The 17,928-nt window shown below is 44.7% G+C and overlaps 1 protein-coding gene across 2 annotated transcripts in view; it reads left to right on the top strand.

Annotated features, from left to right (window-relative positions):
- The first annotated feature begins 9,945 nt into the window (after window positions 1-9,945).
- The window catches only part of PDLIM1 (PDZ and LIM domain 1), a 41,626-nt gene continuing 33,643 nt past the window's right edge, over window positions 9,946-17,928 (top strand). The window contains exon 1 of one of the 2 annotated variants that reach the window (XM_074373912.1): window positions 9,946-10,091. Coding sequence is in view for 1 of the 2 variants with exons in the window: in XM_074373911.1 (XP_074230012.1) it covers window positions 13,713-13,808 (96 nt within the window). In the remaining variant the exon portion in view is untranslated. Of the gene's footprint in view, window positions 10,092-13,559; window positions 13,809-17,928 lie in introns of those variants that run through there. The other variant, XM_074373911.1, reaches the window with a different exon arrangement.

Raw genomic sequence — 17,928 nt, forward strand, 5'->3', positions numbered from 1 at the left:
ACTCTGGAAACATTCATGAGATACTATTATTTGGGTACTTCAGAGAGGAGCTACAGCAGAGGATATGGGGGAGGGGTCTTTCCCAGGAAGGCTCAGGGGTCCCGCTTGGTTACAAGTCCCCACTTCTAATACTCCTCAGTCTTGAGGAGAACCGGTGTTGGAATAATATTTTGGATCGGGAGGTTAATCATGAACTTGATTTCAATCTCCAATCCTATTTCATCCTTCCCTAAATCTTTCAGGGACTGGGGCAACAACCGCTGTGGCTACTTCCTGCTGAAACAGGGCCTAGTCCCACCTCAATTTGGGGAATGGACACTAAGTTGGAAATATTCCTGAGTTCCAAGTTCTGGATCCCAATCTTGTATGATTAAGATCTCATTCAATGGGGGACTCAGAAGAATAAGCCTAAAAACCCATCTGGACCTGGCCCTTCAGGGGAAACTTGTAGCCAGGTAGCCAGCTGTCTACTTTTATCTGAGTAGGTTTTAACACTTGATGTGATATTAACATATATATAATAAGAGCTACTGGTCACTACGCATGTCTTTTTTTTTTTTTTTTTTTCTTTGCTAACATCTGATCTAAAGCAATTTTATTTTCTAAAAGTTTAATAGTTACATGAGGAGACCTTGAGATCATAAGGTTGCAGCTACCATCTGCCAGCAGACACTGCTCTGAGAATGCCTGGTGGCATCCAAAGTATGACACAGCTCAGGAAACTCGAGCTCTCAACAATACAGGAGCATGTTTGAAATCACGTCCACGGTGGCCACCTAGTTTGACTTTGGGTATCTGAACCACAGCTACTCCATTCTGACTTTCAAATGAAGTCCCCCACCTCAGGGTCAAAGTGCATGTACAATGCACATCCAAAAGGCCATAAAACAGGCCACTTTGGTCAGTAGAGTTTAAACCATGTATAAGCTAGAATGACTTGCCCATACCTCAATATGTGCAGATTTTTTTCTCATCATTTCTCCTTTTGATTGCAAATCTTTCAATAGAAAGCATTTAAAATCAAAATATTTGTCCCTTGATGCTGGAGGGGTGGCTCCTGACCCAGATTTAGATCATGCCCTTTGTTGTTGGGCCTCCTCTTTATTTGCCTAGTTATCCAAGTTGGGGGAAAGCTAATTAGATATTGTGAACAGGCTCAGAGGTACTTTAATGGAGAAATACTTTATACATCATATATTTTATAACTTATACTTGAATGTTACACAAGCATTATACATGTGCTTTTAGCAACAGACTTAAAGCAAGCATTATTATACATCATGAGTAGTTATATTCTGTGACAACTCTGTTAGACAATTCTCTTTCTATCTCAAACACTGGGGGCAACAGTGTGATTAAAAGTATAGTAACTTAGAGGGAGAGGGTACAGCTCAGTGGTAAAGTGCATGCCTAATGTGCACGAGATCCTGGGTCCAATCCCCTGTACCTCCATTAACCAACTAACTAAATAAGTCTAATTACCTCCCCCACCCCCCAGAAAAAAAAGTATAGTAACTTTCAATACTGATAGGGAGACAAACATTTGATAAACAGTTCAATTAGAAAACATCATTACTAATTACCTACCCCCCAAAGTTAAAAAAAAATCTATTTAAAAATATTGACTGTACTTCAATAAAAAATACTAAAAACAAAGAAAACATAGATTAAAAGCCAATACTTCAGACAAAAAAACTTATAACCATATTTATCAGTTTACTCAATCCTATGTAATTATCCTTTTTACCAATAGTTTTATGAAATCAGAGTTTATTAGACTTTTTTTTTTTAATTGAAGTACTGTCATACTGCCAGTTATAATGTGTCAGTTTCTGGTGTACAGCACAATGTCCCACAGAGTTTCTTAGACTTTCTAAATATCTTAGCTAGTTCAGCAGTATGATTTAAAAGAAACATGTACTTGTCAAAAAGTCCTTTTTATAAATCTTCTCGAAGATGAAGCAACTTTGCAAAGCATCAGCTTAACGGTCTGAATGTCAGCAGACTTAAAAAGGCAAGGTTAAACATCTGATTACAATGTTTTTGACAAAGCTTAATCAAGTTGCTGCAACATACATTTTGAATTATGACTGATAGCATTATACTGGGATATCTTAAATATCAGAATCTTTATATAATATCTAGAATGTCTGTATCAATATCATTTATCCATACCGTATAATCTGAGGAGGCTTATCACTCGTTTGACAGTGCTCCCTGTGTAAAGCAATATACCAAACAATCCTAGTTAAATATTTCTCTGAGATGCCTCAGAGGCCCTCTGAAGCACCCGGAAGCCAGCTGGAAGTCAAAAGAACTTTAATTAGAATTTGGTAGGAAGTTTGTCAAAAATATCAAAACGTTTTAAAAAACATTTGGTCATTGTGACTATTTGAGTGACAGAAGATTTCAAAAGCAAATACAGATCACTTAAAGGCAAGGAAGTTCACACAATCTGTTATCAAAAGCAGCATTCTAGTATACATCTGTCAAAATTCATCAAACTGTACATCTGAAATATGTGTAGTTTACTGTAGAGGAACCATACCACAATAAAGGTGTATAAAAAAAGAAGCATTTTAAGGAAACTCATTCTCTTAACAGAGAGGAACCAACTCTAGTCTACATTAGCCTACTTTTACTAACAAAAGCCATTTACCTAACTAATCTAATCTCAGCCCAACCACGCACAAAATTCCTTTCTACAAACCTTTCACAACTTTCTGTATCCATATTACTTTGTCCCTTATTTTTTCATCTAGAAACAATCACCTTTAGGACAAAATCCTTTTTTTTCTCTGAACAAAATGCAATTCCATTCCTCATAGCTTCCATTACTCAAAACATATCCTACTTTCCTACTGTATGCTGAAATGTTTCCTTTGTTGTTTTTAGTAACTTTAATTACATATTAGAATCTTCACCTCTTAAAAATCTTAATTCTTAGTGAAAACCAAGAAGTAAGCAATTATGAACTTTTACATTAGCGTTCTGTCTATTGACAAACGTAGGTGCCCATAATAATTTCTAAAAACATGTACTTTTCATAGAAAATATCTCAGGGTGGTGTGAATAAAATATACTGCAAACCATATCAGTAAACAAAGAATGCTGAAACCATTAAGTCATCAGTGGTTGCTAATGACACCCCAGTGAAGACAAGCCTGCAGCCCAGCCTCTGCAGCCACTCACAATGGTGCACTCGGAGGGGACTCAGAATAATAAAGGAGAGGACACTGGCCCTAGATAGCTAGGTGCTTGTCAAAGGAATGAATTCAATCAGCCCAAATATTTGCTTTCTCCCATACATAGAAAAGCACTAAATTCTTTAACTTGAGATGCCTGGTTTTCTTTAGTTAACAAGTAATCTTTTATTGTTCCTACTACCTGGTCTTTGTTGTAAGGCTCCTATATATCCTAGCTTCTCTCCTACCATTTTTGAGCAGTCCCTCAGAGCCATCTGAGAGGCTGTCATCCCTGCTTGAGTCCTCCCACCAAACAAAACATAACTATTAAGTTTAATGCTGCGCATTTATTTCAGTCGACAGTGGTAACAAATACATTCATCAATAGTCCTAAGTACCTTTAGTTTCTCTGTAAAGGGAAGCCAATATTCAGTAATTCATGTTTCAGTATCTTGTTTGGGAATGACCTAGCTATTCAATAAACCTATTCAATAAACTTCCATCATTTAACTTAATTTAGCACAACTCTAAAATTTCAAGTTACCAAATATCTGGGGAGATCTTTTTTAAGTAGACATTTCTAAAACAATTATTCCTAAGGAGTTCACCCTAAAGCTTTTATCTCATTTGCATTTAATTTACTTACAAGGAGTTTCATTGTACCAAGTTAGTTTTTTTCTTTCTGCTGACATTCTGCAACAGAAATAACTTATTGACCTTCAGTAAACATAAGTACAATAAAAAGACATGTCTGTATTGATTAAACCAAAAAGCTTAAGCTAGCTTTAGTACCAGATATTAATACTGAATATTTCCTGGATCACATGAACCTGAAATTTGTTTTGCCTAGCTTCTTTTATGCTTATAATCTGTAAATGCTTACTTTTAAGTCAATTAGAGTTCATTTACAAGTTCATTTTTACATAAAGACAGACAGAACCAGAGATCTCAGTTTTTCTGCTTGAGTTTTAAAAGGACCTTTTTATCTAGAGAGCCCAGGTACATCATTTACATCTCAAAGACACAGGAAGAGAAATGCAAATTCCTCCTCTAACAGCCATCTTGGCTATTTTCAAGGATTTTTTTTTCCAGTTCCCAAATATCCATTTCAAATCAAACAAATAATAGTAATAGATAATTATATATATATAATACATATATATATATAAAATTTTCTCACACTCGTATGCCTCACATTCAGCAAAACCAGAGGAGAGAACAGGATTTGGACTCAGGAGCCAAGGCAGTCACACATACTCCACCAAGATAAGAGCCAAAACAATTGCAAAAAGCCCACTTTAATATGATAACAGAGCCATTAGGGGCCACTGTTCTCCACATCTCAGGGAGTACTGAGGCCACACGGTGTTACAATAAAAACACCATTTTCTTTCATTTATGGGAGCATAGCTGAAGATCTCCTAGGTTTGCAAGATACACCCCAGGGGGACTGTCAGATGGAAAAAAACTCTGGTTATCCATACTTATTCACAGCCAATGTTACCAAATATCTAGCAACAGAACGGTCTCTCAGGGTCATAGATCTCTAGCCCCCAAAAGAGAAATTCCCAACCAGTGCCCTGTCAGTCCCAAAGGGGAGAACCACAACCAACGCACTATCAGAAATGAAGCTGAATGGAAGCCCAAGGCTGGAAAGGGAAACCCCAACCAGATGGAGGCTTCCAGAGGGGCCTGGCTCCCGAAAGACAATGGACCCAGAGTAGCTCACTCCCTGAAAGGGAAGTGAGCCCAGATGAAGCAAGTAGATGGGCTCACCCCAAAACGATACATGCCAAAATACAAATAACAAATAAGCTATGGTCACACAGACAGAAAATCAGAGGAGGTGCAGTTTAAAAATTTCCACTTCCACCTCCATACGGAGGCCTCCAAACAGATTTGGCCAGCTCTCAAAAGAGAATGGACCCAGAGTGGCTCACGATGAGCCCAGGGAGGCTCACTTCCTGCGAGGGAATGAGTTCAGGAGCAGAGAGACATTCCCAGCCTGTGCAAGCTGGAGCAACTTACCTCCCAGCAGGACAAAATAGGGACCGTAGCTCCAGATATTTCTCTGCTCCAAATAGCCTTGGGCTGCAGCTGCTGGGGACCCAGGGAAGGGGCTGAGGTCGACCTGCCAGAGACAGACTCTGCTGGCTTTGCCAAAATTTTTACCTCTGCCTGACTCACAGAGGGGCTGACCAAACAGCAACATTGGAGCTTGGAGCAGAGAAAGGTTTACTAAGGGGTGGAGTGAGGAGAATGTGTGGCTCATGCTCTAATTAACCTGAGCTCCCCAGAGGGTTTCACCTGAGCATCTATAAAGGCCAGGTAAGGGAGGGGCGTCCCAGGGCTTGTGATCAGCTGTGCACAATTACCTGATTGGTTGATGGTGATCAATCCTTAGGTGCCAGAGGGTCTGGGGGCTACCTGCTCATGATCATCAAGTAGTTACTTTCTTCCATTTGGTAGTGGTTTTAGCATCTAAAAAACTTAAGAAAGATGCATCAGATACAATTATCTAGGCACTTCATAGAGGCGCTGCAGCAGAGGATACAGAGGAGGGGTCTGTCCCGGGAAGGTCCCATAGGGTCCCGCTGGGTTAAGGTCTTCCCTCATTACTTTTATTGTTGACATTTGTGACCCTGCTTGATTTTTCTCCATAGAACAGAACACCATCTATTGGGCTACATTTTTTTCTTTTTAAAAAATATTTTATTTGGAAACAAGTTCAAGATCACAGAGAAGTTCCAAGAATAAGGACAGCACAAAGAACACCCATATATCCTTTACCCAAGTCCACGTATTGTTAACATTTTATTCCAGTTGTTTCATTTGCATTCTCTTTGTCTCTATCTTTCACACACACATGCACACACAGGGACACTTACAACTTTTTTTGAACCATTTGAGAATAAGTTATATACGTGTCACCCTTTATCCCCAAATACTTCAATGTGTATTTCCTAAAGATAGTGATATTCTCTTACACAATCACAATCAGTTATCAACCAGTCAATTTAATGTTGATATAGTACTTTAATCTACCATCTGTATCCATTTTCCCCTCCAGTACAAGGTCAAGTCTACTATCAGATATTCTGCACTTGGACTGTCTGATTCTTTATTCTCCTTTAATCTGAAGCATGTCTACAACCCTCCTTTGTCTTTTATGACATTGCCAGTTTTGAAGACTATAGTCCCTCCCCTCACCCCTTTCATTTAGCAGAGTGTTGTCTAATGTTTCCTTATGAGGTTCAAGTTATGTTTTCCTGGCTGGAATGTTACAGAGCAACGCAGTGTCCTTCTCAGGATGCCATATTTGAGTCACACGGTGTTCTTTGGCCTCTCACTGGTGATATTCATTTTGATCTCCTGGCAAGGTGGTATTTAGTTTTGCCATGTGTTGTTTTTTGTTTTGTTTTGTTTTGTTTTTTCCCTTTGCATCTAATAAGCAATCTGTGGAGAGATACTTTAAGACCATACAAGCATCCTGCTCTTCATCAAACTCTCACCCTAGAGTTTGCATCCAATGATGTTTCTTGCTTGAATTCATTTTGACTATGACATTGTGAAAAGATGTTTTTCAAACTCCTGTACTCCCTCTACATTTCCTTGTTGGCATTCAGAATTCTGCTGTAAGCAAGACTCTCCCTTCTCCTTCTTCCCTGCCTCCTTCTTTCTTTCCTTCCTCTATCATCTATGCGTCTGTCCATCTGTGTATCTGTCTATTCACCTACCTACTGAGTGGACTTATGGATTCTTATTTTTCCAAATACGGAATTCTTTATTATTTTAATGCTTATATTGTCCAAAATTTGGCCAGTGGGAGCCCTTTAAGCAGGCTTCTGTGCTTTTGTAACATGCCCCCACCACTTACTCGAGCACTTTCTTACTTTCTGCATAAAAATCTATTCTGTTGTACCTATCCTGCTGTAGCCCTAGAATTTCCTTGAGAAGCCCTGGTTCCTTTTATGGCATTTAGAAACCAAGATCAGCAAACTAAATGTGCTCATTGCTCTGAAGTATCCTTTGCTCCTAGGCCCTTTGGGCAGGAAAACATATGCATGCAAATATGCATAGACATACACATATTTAAATACATACACAGCTACATAAATGTATACACACAAAGCATACAATCAAGTTTACTTATTTATTTTATTGTTTGTCCTTTACACTAAAATGTAAGCTCTCATGAGGGAGAAACTGTCTGTTCTGTTGGCTATTGATTTGCTAGTGCACAGAACAGTGTGTAGCAAATGGGGAGTGTTCAGTAATCAGTTGTTGACTAAATCAGAAGAAAGAAACAGCCCCAACAGGCTAAATACCTTGCCAAATCCTCACTGCTGACAAATGACAGAACTCTCTTTTTATCATGATTCAAAGACCCAAAATAAGAGCTAATGTCTGGCTGGATAGCAAATGTCTCCATGGTCATTTTCCCACCTTAATTTTTTCTGACCTCTGTTACCTCCAGACTTCTGTAATTTGTATCCTCTCTTCCTACCCTCTGGGATTCGTAACTTCAGGTGGTCAGCGGGTAGGAGTTGAAGCTAGAGGCTAGGTGGCTAGTCCTGGGAGTAGGAGAAGACACCAGGCCCATTCATTACCCAGCGGTGTTGGCTGAGACTTCTCCTCAGCTTGGAATGTGGTCTAATGCAAGGAGTCAGGGGCCGGTTATCATTGCTGGCACACCCAGCAGCAGCCTCGAAGCTACCTAAGGAGTGACCACATGGAAGTAGACTACCCGAGATAATAAGCCAGAAGACAGACCCAGAGTGGGCGGGTGGAGACCTGGCAGAGAGGAAGTACCCCTCCAGGAGCCCTGGCGTCATGGAAACTGGCCCTGCCACTCCATCTGTCCTCAAATGCTATAAATAGTTGGTTTCAGTATCAGCCAGGGCCAGACCAGGGCAGCAGCATAGGCAGATCCTGAGAGGAAGTGGATCTGGGGGAGGATGTCACAGAGTGAGAGAGTGATGGGTGGAATGGGAGGAATGAGATGAGGTGGAGGGGAAGCCTTTGCCTGTCCCCACTGCACACCACAGCTGGTCACTGGCACTCAGAGCCTGCCTCATAGAATTTTCCAGCCTGCCTATCATCCAATAATGTCATTCCACCAGACCATCGCCCCCCCACCGCCTACTCCTTTGTTCTGTTTCTGCTGTTCTCTAAGGCCCCTCTGTCTCCATGTTTGCTCACACTTTTAAAGCTTTTCTCAATTTATACTTCCTCCGAGGAAGAAGTCCAAAAAGCCAACCCCCAAAAGACTTCTAGTCTAGTCGATTTGCTGACACTTGGGCTGTGGGTGTCCCTGCCAGTGGAGGAAGAAGATCTGGCCCTTAGGATCTCCATGAATTTTATACGTGAGGGGTCTTCTGGGATCCTAGGAACCTCTGAATAACCTCTTGTCCCTCCTTCCTCTGTTACAAAGTCCTTTGGACACTATCACTCTCCTGCTGCCTTCCCTGCCCAGACTTGCCCTTTTACTCGGTTACTGAATGATTTTTGAGAACTTTCTTAACCTCTCTGGGCCTGTTGCAGGCTGGGTTCCCTGGTCCTGGAGACAATGTCTGTGCAGAATGTTTATTAAAGAGGGCCTTTGAATTCAATGCCTGGGGAAGGGAGTGGGGCAGGGGAGCTAGACTGGGCAGAGGGAGTAGGTGAACCACAGGAAGCTCCAGAGCCATAATGACCCATCAGAGTTGTCCCATGTTGGGCCCAAATGGCCAGTACTTTATCCCCACCAAGGTCAGTCACTGAATGCAGGCAGCCTGGGGAAGGACGTGCTTTTGGGCAAGGTTGCTCTCTGCAGTTGTAGCAGTCTCAGAGGGCGCTAAAAGGTGAAGGTTGCCCACCTCTCAGGAGATGGAAAAATAAAGTCTTTCCATGAAGGGAGACTTGGGCAGTGCCTGAGCTCCCTCCTGTAATAATGGCACTAATGGCACTTTAGTGGGCTCTTGTCCAGATGAAATACAGCAATATACGTCAAGTTCTTAGCATACACTCTGACTCACAGTCACTGTTTAGTAATGATGCCAATGTCTATTATCCGGGTGTTGGGCTAGGGTCTCTTGGGTTAACTCTGACCCCAAGCAACCTTTCCTCTTTTGGGGAGGTGATCAAGGGATGGGTGCATGTGAGTTAAGGACTCAAATTTAGACTTTTTAAGTTTCTCTAGATGAAGTTACATATAAGGTCACTGAAATATAACAGCAATGAAATATGTTCATCACACAGTTTTAAAATTCAGGTCCCATTATCTTGTGAACAATATTATTATATGATATTGTCTTTTTGTCTTAACTTCTCCAATATGAACATTTAACACAAATCACCTTATCTATAATCCTGTTTTGGAATTCTTTCTGCTTTTAATATTCTGGGATGCTTGAGAAATGATAGTGGTCCAGGATTCTCTCTGCCTTTGATAATTTTTGCGCCACATGTCCAGGGAGCCTGGAGGTAGGTGGACAAAACAGCTGCTTATCTGCTAGGCACAAGACCAGCCTCAGATCCACTCGCTCACCTGTCCACACACCTTATCAGCCCAGAGGGGACTTCAGCCAGGTCAGGTGTCCAGGTGTCTCTAGGGCCCCACGTGCCACGGGAGCATGCTCTGAACCAAGAGGAATCCCAGAAACGCCCAATCCCAAACAGCCACTTCAAGATTCCACCTCCCCACCCCACACCAGTGGGCAGGGGCAGGAAGCAGGAGAGAGGAAAGAACTGGACGCCCAATCCTCTGCTTAGTCCCGGGCGTAGCCGAGGGCACCTCCCCCGGCGGTCCCGCCGCCGGCTGTCCTGGAGTGCTGCGGGGACCGGCTTCGCGTGGGATCCTAGTACAGGACGCACTGACCCTGGGAGCGGAGCGGGGTTGAGGACTGATGGGGACCAGATAGGCGGGTAAGACTCGGCGTGAAAAGTGGTCTTTGTTTTTCCAACTTCTCAGCTTGGGTTTCGAGGTTCTTTTTAGAGAAAAGAGAAGCAAATCACTCTCATGTCTTTTGACCAGGGTCCCCGGGCAGCTGCACAGGTTTGGGAATGGGGGAACCTCTGTGAGCTCTGCGCCCAGCGTCAGCGGGACCAGAGTTCTGGCTCTCTGGCTCCTGGGCTGAGCCGGCCTCAGATCCCAGGGCCTGGAGCCTGGGCGTCACCTACGCTCCCTGTTGGTCGCGGCCAGAATACTCGGTCCCGGAGGTGGGTCATGGCCGTGATCTCTAGGAATGGTTATTCTGCAGTTAGCTGGGCAAGTCCAGGACTTGTCTTTGAGAGTAAATAAAACCGTATGTAAAGCCTTAGCACAGTCCTAGTCTCGCTGTCCTTAAGAAATGGGGCTGTTGTTCCAGGAAGCAGTCTCCGCACAGTGGCTCTGGAGGGTCCTGGCAATGGCACCCTGGGTGTGGGAGTCGTCAGTTCTGCAGAAGCCAGGCTGGGAGAATGTGCCAGCAGATGCCTCCCACCCTGTCTACATTGTAAAACTGGACTGAGAGCTGGAAAGAGCTGTGTCCCCCTCTTCCTGGACCAATACTCCTCCAGTCCCTTTCCTGTCCTCCTTGCTTCCATTTTTCCTACATCTGTCCCCCCCTCCCCTCCCACTCAGATATTTGATGAAGGCTGTTTAGGTCAACACACTTTTATGGAATGCATAACAACAACAAGGTACTTGAAGTTCAGGCAGGTTGCTTAAGGCCAGGTCAACTAGTACTCTACAAGAGTCAAGGGTCTGAGGAAACTGGAGAGTTTTGATTAATAAGTAATGATGTTTAAGATAAAACAAGCTTGCTTGTGTTTGGGGGTCAGAGCTGTCAGTCCATTCCTGGGTATCTTCTGAGTACATGCAGTGTGCTCAGCTCAGAACTAGCTCACTGGAGGAGAGGGAGGGAGATAAAAAAGATAGAAGATGAGGTTCTCTATCTCCAGAAAGACCAGCAATTAGTCTCCACCCAGGGAGCTGAGGTCATTTAATTGATTTTTATTTTGAAAACTTTAGAGAAAATTATTAAAACATTTTTTTCCTCCAGTTCCATCTCACAATACAGCATTCGTGTTTGTACCATCTAATTTTCAGCAATAGGTAGATATAATTTTTATTTTTAATATAAAATCTATAAATAGTTCTGTTTACAAATAATAAAAATTGGTTTACAAATAATTTTTAATTTATTTTGAAAACACATTTCCCTGCCTCGTCATTTTCACAATTATGATTTTTATGCTGCAGACTATTCCCTCATATGGCCATTTAGCCACTTTTCGCCACTTTTCTGTTCCTGGTAATTCCAGTTTTTTGTCATTATAAATAATGTGGCTCTAAATATCTTTGTACCTATAGCTTTTTTTCTTCTTCTAAATTCTGTTCTTGGAATCAGTGCCCAGAAAGGGGATGACCAGGTCAAAGTGTTGACTGTTTTACAGTTCTTGCTCTGTAGAACCAGACTGCAACTGAGAACATTTAATAACTAAATGAAGCAACCTTACAAATGAGTCCTATATCTGTAAAGAATACTGTATAGAGTAAACACTGTTGGTGACTACGATGTGTCAGGTCCATGCTAGCTGGACACCTGAGGATGAATGAGAAGCAGTTCCCACCTTGAGGGGAGCATAGAAGCTGTGGCTTTTCCACCTTTTTCCATTCCTAGGACACAAAATATTCAAAACTGCTAAACATCTATGGGCAGACCCAGAATTGAGCGATTCTCTCAAATTTTGAAGGGACTTGAAACATAAGGCTTTTTTTTTTTTGATCAGGAGAATCTTAATCAAAGAGAGTATAATTTTTGGCTTTGATGAAGCAGGTGGCTGGCTTGTGGGCTGTAACTCCATTCCTTTTTCCCAGATTCAAGAATATCAGGATGCAAGATGAGAGGAATGGATAGATAACATAAATCCACTTTGATTTCTAAATTCAAGCAAACCATTCCCAAACTAGGCATGTGTGCTGTGACACAATCGGACAAGTAGGATGATCCTTTTGTGTGTAAATCTGTGCACAGGACTCCTTGGTAGATAGGCCAGGATCACAAGGAGACAGAGCACTGGGGCTCAGGTGCCAGGAAGAATGGGAACAAAGAAAACTACAAAGAACCTGGGCCCCAGAGGTCATAAGGTTGGTCAATGTAGTACATTAATTAAATACTATGTGTCAGGCACTATTCTTAGTCACTGGGATACAGCAGGGATCCAAACAGATAAAAAATCCCTACTCCATGGAACAGATGCTTAGGGGTGAGGGTGGGACATATAAGTGAACAATTGAGTATGTCAGATGATGGTAAATACAATGGAAAAATAAAAGCAGGGGAAGGTGACAGGGTGTTCTAGAGACGGGGTTTTAAATGCGGCTCTCAGAGATGGCCTGATTGAGTTGACGACATTTGAACAAAGAGCAAGCCTTAGGATGCCTGGGAGAAAAGCATTCCAGAGGCCCTGATGCAAGACCCTGAGGCAGAAGCAAGGAGGCCAGTGCGGCAGGAGGTGAGATCAGAGACGGAGCTGGGGTCATTCTGTGGGTGGCCGTACAAGCATTTTTAGGGATTTCAGCTTTACTCAGAGAGTGAAGCAAGAGACCCAGTGGACAATTAGACGTGGTCTGATCTGGCATGGAGAATGGACTCCAGGGCGAGGGGACAGGGAGCACAGTTAGGAAGCTAGTGGCAGGCTGAGAACCCAGTTCCGTTTCCACGCCCTCGGCCCGCCCCAGACTTGAGGTGCGGGTTGTTGGGAAGGTCACAACCCTTAGCGAATCCAGCCAGAATTAAAGGTTTCTAGGAAGGTTTTGAAGTCCCCTTGTAACTTCATGTGAAGGCCTCATTGGCATTTGAAAAGTTCCAGTGTGGGGCTTAGCACCGAGGCCCCGGGCGACGATCCAGTTGAAACGCTAACGAGCTGTGTGGCCTCCAGCAAGTCTTCTAATGTCAGGCTGACTCAGTTAATTCATGTGTAAAATGGGGCTATCACTGCCCTGACTGCTTCGTATTTTCAAAGGAGATCACTCGAAAGCACCTTTAAAACATCATTGGCGTTCACAGAAAGCAAATGTGAAAAAGGAGCCGACCTCAAGGGGTTGACTTTGCACAGCCCTTCTAAACTCTTTTAAAGCGGCCAAGCTTGGTGTCCTCCGCGGTCGTCTGAACCTGCTCGCCTCTTACCTAGCGCCGGCGGCGGGGCTGGGAGCCGCAGGCGGGCGGCGCGTGGGGCGGGAGGGAGGTGCTGCTGGGGGCCGGGGCGGGGCTGCTAAGATGCCGAGCCCCTCGAAGTGACCCCGGGCTCTCTCCCCCCGACTCCCGGCGGAGGCCCTCTGCGGGCGCGCTGGGCGGGGAGCGGCTGCGGGCCGCCGGCGGGAGGACGGGCGGGGCGGGCGCTGCGACGCGGCCTGGGCGGAGCCGCCCCCACCCTCCTCCCGCCCACCGCAGGCTCCCGGGCCGCGCCGCGCTCTCCTCCGACAGCCGCCGGGGAGCCCAGCACGCCGCTCCGCGTCCTGCCCGCTCTGTCTCTCGGGTCGCTGCCCTCCGTCGCCGCGCCATGACCACCCAGCAGATAGTCCTCCAGGGCCCGGGACCGTGGGGCTTCCGCCTCGTGGGGGGCAAGGACTTCGAGCAGCCGCTCGCCATTTCCCGGGTAAGAGCAGCTTGGGACTCGCGGGGAGCCGGGCGATCCCAGGCTGGGGAGCGGCGTGTCCCGGAGGGGACCTGTGGCGGCTGGGGCCCCGCGGGCGCTGCCGGAGACGGCGGTTTCGCGAGCCCGGGGCGGAGCCGGACGGCCGGGCGCACCCAGGTGCGCCAGGTGCGCCGAGCGCTGAATGCCTTCCGCGCGCCTGGGGCCCGCCGCCCCCGCCGCTTTCCCCCACGCTGCGCTCCCAGGCCAGCCGGCCGGCGGGAACGCACCCCCTTAACCGCGTCCGCGAGAAAGAGCGGGCGGCTTTCGTCCCTTCGCCCCAGAAGCGTGGCCGGCTTGTGGATGCGCTTTGTCAGCGAGAGAGAGGCTGAGGGTCCCGGCAGAACCCGCACGCTGGGAGATGGCACTTCCCTGTTCTTCACAAGCCGCAGAGTGGCGGGATGCAGCTTGGAAGTAGCAGAAACGACCTGGAAAGTGAGGTGGAGTGGGCGAGAAGTTTACTGGGGGTGGCAAGCTAGTGAGATTAACTTTAAAGACAATTGAAACGACTAGTTTCTCTCTCTTTGAACTTGATCCATGGCCAGGTTTCACCTCCCTCATGTCTTTTGGAGAAATGGCGGGATTTTGGAAACAAACACGAATAAACCCTCTTGGACATTTCCCTCCCAAGCGGGAGGTGGCCGTGCCGTATTTCCGCCTGGCATTTCGGGACTATTAACCAATCACCCCTTTTCCCCCAGGAATTGGGGATGGGGTTCCCACCTTGTGTGTGTGTCGGGGTGGAGTGAGGGGAGTTGGTGCTTGAAAAATTCTTAGTGGGGCCTCATCAGTTTGAAAGGGCCCAGAGTCAATCGGAAACTCCAGATCCATCGCTTCCAAATAAAGCAGAAACCCGAGGGAGACCCAGACTCAGTGTTTGGAGGCCCAAGCCTTGGTCATCTAGTCTGGGCTAAAGGCTGTCTTGATCTTCCACTAAGAATTACCACATTCATTGTGACCCCTAGAAGGAGACCAAGAAAGATTTTTTGATTGAATGAAAGAAGGGGGCAAAAGGCACTCTCTGGTATCCTTGACTTGCTAGACTTCAAGATCTATTCTTGGGTTCATCTGCCTGCTAAAGGTGACCCTAAACCTGCCTCCCCAGCCATCTGAACATTCTTTTTTCTTGGAGAAGGAGTGTGGAGGAAAGGGGGAGATCCCTATGGGTCCTTTTGATTTAAGTACCTGCCTCTAGCAGCTGAAAGAATATGGTGGGAGGTGCAAGAGGAAAAGAATTGGGACCCCTCACTTTGACTTATCTGCCAGCCACAGTCCTACCTACATTTCCATCTAGGTGGGCCTAGTGGACTAAGGAGGTCTTCTCTGACCATCCCACCCCTAAAAAGGGTAGATGCCTCAGTTCTTAGGCCCTATCTTCTTCCTATCTTCCACCTGCTGTCTCAGGGGGACCTCTTGTGATTATTAATACTTGCAGGTACATGCTGTCTTTCCAGCCACCAGCCGAATTCCTCAAGCGCAGAAACTGTGTCTTCCCCAAATCTGGACACCCGCCCCACCTCAAGCCTGGCACCAAACTGAACTTATCTGTGCCCAGTAAATCTTTGCAGGTTTATTAATAAGTGTTTGTCCAGGGAAGGCACATTTAGACTCGCTTACCTCATAGTCCATTTGTCCCTGCTCTTTGTGTCTATAATTAACCTGTCAGCCCTCTCCACTTCTGAATTTATGTGTGACATGAAACCTTTTCTTAAGAATTGGAGGATAAGGGGGGGAGGGTATAGCTTAGTGGTAGAGTGCATGCTTAGCATGCATAAGGTCCTGGATTCAATCCCCAGTACCTCCATTAAAAAAAAAATAAATGAATAAACTTAATTACCTACTCCCTAAAAATGAAAAAAAAATTAAAAGATAAATTTTTAAAAATTGGAGAATATATTGGCCATCTATTAAAAGGGCAGTTACTGCCTGTCATTTTAGCTGCCTTTAAAAGACTTAATGCAAGTGGCACTGTGCAGGAATGATGGTATGGAGTGGAAAACACAATTCTGTGAATTCATAGTTTGTACCCTCATGTTTGTATGTTTGTTTGTTTGTTTATTAGCACATGTCTCATGAGCATAGAGCATATTCTAGAAACTGTGCAAAGCCCTAGAGTCCCAGAAAGGAGAAGACACAGCTCCATTCAAGGTGTTCAAGGTCTAGTGAGGGACGCTCATCTTTATAATGCCCTTGGCTGGTGCTTTAGTTGAAAAGTTAAAGTGGCTCAGGAGGTGACATTCTCATGCCGACAGTAATTTACTTCATCTTATTATTTCCACCTGGAAAAAATGTGGGTCTCCTCACTTCCTGGGAATAGGAGAATCATTGTCATATATAAAGGGTCCCTGAGTGGCCATCCGAGATCTGGTGTGGGTCTCATTTCTGCTTCTTGAGCTGTATCTGGGGTGAGCCTTTTGTTGTGTGAGGCTGCCTTCTTTATCTTGGCAATGGATGACTCCAGCCATTGGCTGTGAGTTAAGGTATGTGAGAGTGCTCTGTAAACAGTGAACGGCAGTGAGGAGGTGTGAGCATCCACAAAGTTCTCCACACCTTCCGGTTGGTAGGTGTGCTACATTTATTTTCCTAGGCAGATACAGTTTGCTATGGTTTTGTATGTGCAGACTTTGAGTCTCCACACCAAAGCAAACCATAAAATTAGGCTGGGAGAGGAGTGCCTTTTATTTAAATAACCATGTTTGCTTTCTCTTGAATGAATTATTCTGGCATTGGCTCTTGTCTTTCGTTAAACTACTAAAGCTCGAATATAACTCTGGAATCTTGTGACTTGAAATTGTTTTTTTCTTTTTTAACTTATTTTTAAATTGTGAAATTAAAAAATCATAAAATATAAATGCATAGCAAATGATTACAAAGTAAATACCTGTAGAATTACCACTCAGGTCAAGAAGCAGAACATTGCCAGCACCCCAGCAGCTCACTACACATAACCCTATCCTGACTTCTGGGAATCACCTTGTTTTCCTTCCTTTTCCTAGTTTCTCATTTAAGCCTCTACCTTGGACTCCCTGATGACCCAGACTCACTTTTGCAACTATCCCCTGAAATTTTTTCTTCTGTCAGTTCCTGCTCCAAATCTACAGTTGTGTATCTCCTGGAGGTTTTGTTTTGTTTTGTTTTGTTTTCTTCTTCTTCTTCTTCTTTTTTTTTTTTTCTTCCCCATGTCAATTTCTTATTTCCTCAACTTGGCTTTCAAGGAAAGCCTTCAGAGAATCCACACCCAGGCCAAAATTGCTGCTTGGTTTATGTTGACTTTTTTTCTCTCCCAGCAACTGACAAAAGACAGGAAGGGGTGGGGCCAGAGATAAGGGGGTGCTTTTGGTGGGACGAGTTGCTCATTTGCCTCTTGAGTCCCTGAGAAGCCTTTGCTAAGAGTCTCTGGTTTTCCCTCAGGTATCCTGAGGGGTGCTTAATAATGGATACTCTGTAGCCAGAGGGTCTTGTCTGATTTTTAACAGTGTTATACACAGCCTCAAGTAGGTTTACATCATGTTAAGCAGATTCATATCTGTCAGGTTATGAAAAGCAAAACATGTCCTTAAAGGTTCATTATGCATTAATGGCTCTTGCTCTGTACTCCCTCATTCTGTGAAATTGGTCACCTGGGAAATACTAGCTGCTCCAGCTAATCTAAGAGAGGAGGAAGAGGATGAATTCATGGGAATGGCATGTAAGTGAATGCCTGAACCTACTGGCTTGAAATTCACCAAGTCATGTTCTACCTGCTGACCAGAGACCCTGCCCCTTACACTCGCGGATGCCAGCCTTGTTGACTTGTCTTTGAGGAGGAGAGAGCAGGGAAGAATGGCGTTAAGGTATTGCCACGGGGGCAGGTGGCTGAGAGATTATATCTAATCACTGAGGTCAGTATCCCAGTCTGATCAGGACTGGGAAGAGCACCAGAATTACTCTTGTGCTAGGACGAGGTTAGGACTGGCTTCCAAGCTGGGCTCGTTCCCTAGGCTGTGCCTTGCTCTTCTTGCTCCCTGGAGGAGAGGAAAGCAGGTGTTCTTTGCCTTTTACAGGGAGGAAGCTCAGTGCCCATAGGTTAGGTAATTTGAATTTA

This window comes from Camelus bactrianus, chromosome 11 (assembly GCF_048773025.1).
Source record: "Camelus bactrianus isolate YW-2024 breed Bactrian camel chromosome 11, ASM4877302v1, whole genome shotgun sequence".
Taxonomy (NCBI): domain Eukaryota; kingdom Metazoa; phylum Chordata; class Mammalia; order Artiodactyla; family Camelidae; genus Camelus; species Camelus bactrianus.